Raw genomic sequence first — 6,345 nt, forward strand, 5'->3', positions numbered from 1 at the left:
TGAGGGTGCTGAGCCCCTGGCCCAGGTTGCCCCAAGAGGTGATCACTGCCCCATCCCTGGCACCATCCCAGGGGAGGGTGAGGGCTCTGAGCACCCTGCTCTAGCTGGGGCTGTCCCTGCTCCCTGCAGGGGGTTGGACAAGTTGAGCTCTAAAGGTCCCTTCCCACCCAAACCCCTCTATGATATTTGTTATCAGTTTATAAAACATTCTGGCTGAGAGAGGGCTACCAAATAGCTGCTCCACAGGCAAGGAGGAAGGGCTCTGAGGTCACTGCTGCACTACACTGGGTGTCCTGGAGTTGAAACCCTCATCCTGGTGAACATCATGCCAATGACCTTCCCAGGGCCAGGACTTCCCCTGCTGAGCAGATCTCTGATGGAGCCACTGCTGTCCTCAGAGCTCATTTCTCCTCTCTCACCTCCAGCCCTGTTGTTTCTCTCTCCCAGAGGTGGTGTGTGACCCTCTCCTGGATTACAATGTCTGGAGCACTTTGCAGCCCATCAACTCCTCTGGAAAAGTGGAGCCTGAGAAGGAAGTGATCATGGTGGCCACCCGAGTAGGTTCCTCTCCCCCTTGCTGAGCATTGGAGAGAATTTGAGTTGGATTTTGAGGGAGAGGGTGGAGGATTTGTTGTCCTGGTAGAATGTCCCTCTGTCTCTGTGTGTTTCTTACACCTCCTGTTGGTGCTTGCAGATCGACAGCCATTCCTTCTTCTGGAACATTGCCCCCGGGGCAGAAAGTGCTGTCTCCTCTTTTGTCACCCACTTGGCTGCTGCTGAAGCCCTTCGTAAAGCAGCAGATGTGCTCTCCCTGCAGAGGAATATCATGTTCACCTTCTTCCAAGGGGTAAGAGCAGCAGCAGCAGCACTTTTTGGTGTCTTCTAAGGCAGCAAATCAGCCCTTGGCTCCCTGGGAATGAATTTTGTGCAGTCACAGAACCCCAGCGTGGTGGGGTTGGGAGGGACCTCTGGGGATCAGCTCATCCCACCCCCTGCTCCAGCAGCTCACCCACAGCAGGGTGCCCAGGGTGGTGCCCAGCCCAGTTTGGGGTCTCTCCAGTTTGGAGACTCCACAGCCTCTCTGGGCAGCTGCTCCAGGCTCTGCACCCTCACCCCAAAGAAGTTTCTCCTCCTGCTCAGGTGGCACCTCCTGGGTTCCAGTTGGTGCCCGTTGCCCCTTGGCCTGTCCCTGGGCACCACTGAGCAGAGTCTGGCCCCAGCCTCTTGCCCCCCGGGGGCCCTTTAGCTCTTGCTCAGCACTGCTCAGATCCCCTCTGAGGCTTCTCTGCTCCAGCTCAGCAGCCCCAGGGCTCTCAGCCTGGCCTGGCACAGAGATGCTCCAGCCCCTCAGCATCTCCAGAGCCTCTGCTGGGCTCTCTCCAGCAGCTCCTTGTCTCTATTGATCTGGAGAGCCAAGAACTGGACCCAAAAGAGCCATTTCTCTGCATCCCCACACCGTGGTTCTTTCCACTCCCCCAGTGAGACCAGGATCTTTCTTGCTCTGGGGTGAGGACAGCAGATGGAGCCTCCACTGGGGCAGCCCCTCTTCTGCCCCACACAGTTCCTCCTGCCTCAGTGACTCCCCCTTTGCTTTCCCTCCCCTGGAGACTGGATGAGCTGCAAGGGCCAGGCTTTCAATCCTGAAATGAAGCCCAGAAAAGGCTGGATTAAAAATATATGTGTCAACAGCAGCAAAATGTGGCTCGTTTCAGAGAGAGCCCAGCACTGGAGCTGGCAGCTGTGGAAGAGCAGAACAAGGCTGTGTGGAGGAGGGAGGGACTCGTGGCCAACAGCTGATGTTCCCCTCAAGGCATCTGGGCTGATGGCTTCTTTTGTGCAGCTTTGTGAGGCTGGCTCCCACAGCCTCACTGCTGGGGCCTCGTGATGTGATTCCCCCCTCATCCACCCTCCTCAAAATTCCCCCCCTGGGGCTGGGGGATGGACAGAGAGGGAGCAGGGAGTGGATGTTGTGCTCCCAGGCTGGAGGAGGACAGAGGAGAGGTGGCTGGAAGTGAGTCCTGGGGGAGGTTTGGTGGCTCCTTGACTTCACCACCCCTCTGCTGAGGGATTCTTGGGGGCACCTCCTCTACCCTGGGCAGTGCTGAGCTTCTGCAGCTCCCTCAGACTCACTTCTGGCTCCCTTCTTCCCAGGGAAGTGGGTGCTCCTCCTCTCAGGAAAACTCTGTAGGGTTTGTTCCAGGATTTGCCCTTTCCCCTGACTCACTGTCCCTCCCAACAACCAGGGAGGGAGATTCAGGCCAGAGTAAAATCTGGAGAGATGCCTCTGCTGGTACTCAGTGTCCTGCTGGGTACTTCACCCCTGGGCCTTCCTTGCCTGTGGGGTTCAGTAACTGTTCCCTGGGGTTTTTTGTTTGCTTTTTGTGTCTTCTTTTTGCCCTTTCCTACAGTACCTTTGCCTTTGAAGCCAGGCACAAAGTGATATTTACTTTGGGTTGTGCCAGGCTAAATGAAATCATAGAATCCCAGACTGGTTTGGGTGGGAAGAAACCTTTAAAGCTCATCCAGTCCAACCCCCTGCAGGGAGCAGGGACAGCCCCAACCAGAGCAGGGTGCTCAGAGCCCTCACCTGGGGTGGTTCCAGGGATGGGGCATCAACCACCTCTTGGAGCAACCTTTACCAGGGGCTCCCCACCCTCAGCCTCCAAAATTCCTTCCCTCTCTCCAATCTAAATCTCCCTCTTTTAGTTTTAACCCATCCCTCCTTGTCTTGTCCCAACAGGCCCTGCTCAAAATCCATCCCCAGCTTTCTGACAGGTCCCTTTAAGCCCTGGCACCCCCCAGAAGTTCTCCCTGGAGCCTTCTCCTCCCCAACCCAACTCTCAGCCTGGCTCCCAGCAGAGGGGCTCCACCTTCTCCATGCCCTGGGGACCTTCTGAAAGACCTGGGGCAGTCGCTGAGCCTCAAACCCTGGGCTCAGGCCCCCCTCAGGTGCTGGGAGGGGGGTGCCAGGGGCTCTCTGCTGGTCCCTCACGTGCCACCTCTGACCTGTCTGCTGCAGGAGACCTTCGATTACATCGGCAGCTCCCGCATGGTGTATGACATGGAGCAGGACAAGTTTCCCCTCCGTTTGAGCAACATCCATTCCTTTGTGGAGTTGAATCAGGTGTGGGATAACTCAAGGGAGCTTTTTTTACACCCTGGGATTATTTAATTGGGGTTTTCCCAGCCAACCTTTCGCTGGTTTGGGCTTTTCCCTGCTCTGCGGAGACTCGGTGGGGCCCGGTCACGGCCTGATGGTGGGTTTGGGGTGTTTCTCTTCAAGGTGGCTCTGAGGAATGGCTCAGTTCTCTGGATGCACACAGACCCTGTCTCTAGGATGAATGGAACCATTGAAGCACAGGTAACACAAAACCATCTGTGCCCACTCCTCTACCCCAACGCTGGGATCCCCACGCTGCGGATGATCCAGATGTTCCCCTTCCAGAACCATTACACATCCTAAAAGAACACTTGGGACCGTGCTGGTTTCTCTTCTTTCAGGTTAAAAACTTGCTGGGCATCCTGAGCAACAGCAGCCTGGGCACGAACGTGACTCTGCAGGAAGCTGGATTCTCCCAACCTCTTCCCCCATCTTCCTTCCAACGTTTCCTTCGGGCCCGGCACATCCCCGGCGTGGTCCTGACCGACCACAGAACTGCCTTCCAGAACAGGTACCTCCCCGGGGGTGGCCCTGGGGCAGGGAGAAGAGGGTTTGTGAGCTCCATCCTGAGCTGGGCCAGGGGTGCAGTGCCTGGCAGACGTGTCAGGCAGATCCCAGGGGGGGAGGCTGGGGAGCAAACACGTGCCCTGGAACCCAACGGCCGCGACGGAATCGTCCTGACAACCGAAAGGAATCCACTTTGGTACAGAAAATGTTCTCCACAGCTGGCTGCAGGCCAGAGGTGAGCAAATGGCAACTGAGCGTGCCTGAGCCTCATCTGTTCTTCCAGAAGCTGGCTGATTTTAGTTATTTTTTTATTTATTTTTTTCAGTACAGCTCTCTGTGATGGCAGAAAGCCCCAGGCGTTGGAAGGGGCGCTTTCCATCACCCCACATGACCCCTACTGCAGCCCCTTCCTTGGGGATCCCCTGCTCCTCTTCAGCTTTAGAAGAGGAAATGTGGGGGCAGAGGACAGAGATGTGCCTCCCCCTCTGCCCTAAACTCTTCAGATTGTCTGTTTCCCTTCATTTTTTGTGCTCTGCTGTTTCTGAGGATCTCTGTAGCAGTCAAGGGGCAGCAGCTTCCCCTTCACCTCTGTGTCTGTGAGAAGAGCTGGCCTGGAGGAGGGAAACACAACCCTGTGACCCATCTTTGGACTGGGGGGGATCAGTCCCAGGCTGCCTGGGAAGGTTGGGAGCACAGCCCACCCTGTGGGCTCTCAGCCCCCTTCCCAGCTCAGCCGTGTGTGCTGCAGATGTGAATCTCTTGTAGGGTGCTCTGGGGATTCCTCACTGCCTTCAAGAGAAGGGGGTAACAAAATCCACTGGCACGACTCTCATCCAGAGCCCCCTTCCCAGGAGACCCTCTGCAAGGGTCCTCCTTGCCTCAGTTTCTCTGCCCATTTAATAGAGGGGGCTGTTGCCTGCCTGAAAGCTAATCCCAGCCTGGAAATTGTTTGGAGATCCTCAGATGGGAGAAGCTGTGGAAGGGCCAAGTTAATTAGAAAGCCTCATTAAATGGTTTAAGGAGCGTGTGGCAGGGCAGAGCTTTGGCAGGGCTGGAGCTCTGCTCCCAGGAGACTGCTCCCAGGGTTTGCTTTAGGCACACTCTGAATTGAATTCCATGCCTTGGGGGGTTTTTTTTTCAGCCCCTCCCCAACCTCTGTTTGCCTTTTTCTTTCCAGATACTACCAGAGCATGTATGACACCCCAGAGAACATCCAGCTGCAGTACCCTGAGGGGCTCAGCCCTGAGGAGACCCTGGAGTATGTCACAGACACAGCCAAGGTTCCTCCTTTGCCTTTTCTTTAGCTGCTGGATCTGGGGTGGATGGAGCTTTGGGCAGGGTCGTGGGGAGAAGGGAGGGAAAGCTGCTTCAGAAGAGGGCAGGAGGAAGGTGGGAGTGCTCTGTGCCACGAGAAAGGTGGTGGGCACTCAAGTGCTAGCAGAGTGTTGGTGTTTGGCTGAATCTGTGGGTTCTGGCTTTGCTCTCCTCCCTTGTTTTTTTCCTGGATCTGCCCATCTTGATTAACACAGAGCACTCTTCCTTTGCAGGCCCTGGCAGAAGTTGCCACAGTGGTGGCTCGTGCTCTCTACCAGCTTGCAGGGGGAGCCAACAACACCTCTGCTATCCAGGCAGATCCAAAAACGGTACGAGCAGATGGAGTTGAGTCCCTGGCACCTCAGCTGAGCCCTCACGTCCTTCCCTTCTGTCTCTGTTTATGTGTGTTTACACAGCATGCTGTCCTGTCTGCCTCCACCAGGGCTCTGCCTCCCCCCTCTTCCCCCCACCAACCCTTTCACCCAGCTCTTGTTCCTTGCCTCTCCATCTCAGGGCAGAGATTAAGCTTCAAAACCAAGCTCCCTTTACCCTCCTTCCCCAAAGCAGAAGAGGAAGGTGAGGTGAAAAGTCAACGTGAGCCACAGGGATCAGTGAAGGAGTCAGGGGAGCTGGAATCACCCCATTTTCACAGCTCAGCCCTGAATTAGACATGATGGTGACACAGAGTTATGATAGGACAAGAGGAAACGGCCTCAAGTTGATTCTTTTCAGTCTCTCCTCTGCTGCTCTCTTGGCCCCTGTGGTGGGAAGCATCTGTCAGCAGATGCTGAAACATCAAATCCTCTTGAGAGGCAGAGCTGCTAAGCTGCTGTGTTCTCTCTCCTCCTTGCATGAACCAGTTCTCCTCTCTTCCCAGGTCTCTCGAATGCTCTATGGGTTTCTCATCAAAATGAACAATTCCTGGTTTCAGTCCATCATTAAATCAGACCTGAAAGGAATTCTGGGTAAGAGCAACACAGGGAAGAAGAACGAGGGGATGGGTTTGACCTCCTGTGTCACCTGGCAGCCTGCTGAAGTGTCTGCTTCTGGCCACCTCCCCACCAACCCCACTCCTCTGGCTGTTGCAGGTGATGTTCCCCAACACTACGTGGCTGTCTCCAGCCCTGTGAACACCACCTACCTTGTGCAGTATGTCCTGGCCAACCTCACAGGCACTGTGGTCAACCTCACCAAGGAAGAGTGTCTGAACCCTGAGAAAACCCCCAGCACTGAGAGAGAAGTGAGTGTCCAGCAGTGGGGTGAGGGGTCAGGGCAGAACTGTCCAACTTGCTGGGTTCTGCTTGGGAGGAAAGCTGGTTAGAATCCCAGAATTCCCTCTGGGGGGTTGGGAGGGACCTCTGGGG

The 6,345-nt window shown here is 55.7% G+C and overlaps 1 protein-coding gene across 1 annotated transcript in view; it reads left to right on the forward strand.

The window, feature by feature from the left end:
- NCSTN (nicastrin) overlaps positions 1 to 6,247 on the forward strand; it is a gene marked incomplete at both ends in the record, with an annotated part of 8,836 nt that extends 2,589 nt beyond the window's left edge. The window contains 9 exons of the mRNA XM_008948583.1: positions 448 to 557; positions 695 to 847; positions 3,020 to 3,124; positions 3,284 to 3,361; positions 3,502 to 3,671; positions 4,845 to 4,947; positions 5,215 to 5,310; positions 5,859 to 5,946; positions 6,070 to 6,247. Coding sequence (XP_008946831.1) covers positions 448 to 557; positions 695 to 847; positions 3,020 to 3,124; positions 3,284 to 3,361; positions 3,502 to 3,671; positions 4,845 to 4,947; positions 5,215 to 5,310; positions 5,859 to 5,946; positions 6,070 to 6,247 — 1,081 coding nt within the window. The remainder of the gene's footprint in view (positions 1 to 447; positions 558 to 694; positions 848 to 3,019; positions 3,125 to 3,283; positions 3,362 to 3,501; positions 3,672 to 4,844; positions 4,948 to 5,214; positions 5,311 to 5,858; positions 5,947 to 6,069) is intronic.
- Between the last annotated feature and the right edge of the window lie 98 nt (positions 6,248 to 6,345).

This window comes from Merops nubicus, unplaced genomic scaffold, assembly GCF_000691845.1.
Source record: "Merops nubicus isolate BGI_N331 unplaced genomic scaffold, ASM69184v1 scaffold10141, whole genome shotgun sequence".
NCBI classification, from domain to species: Eukaryota; Metazoa; Chordata; class Aves; order Coraciiformes; family Meropidae; genus Merops; species Merops nubicus.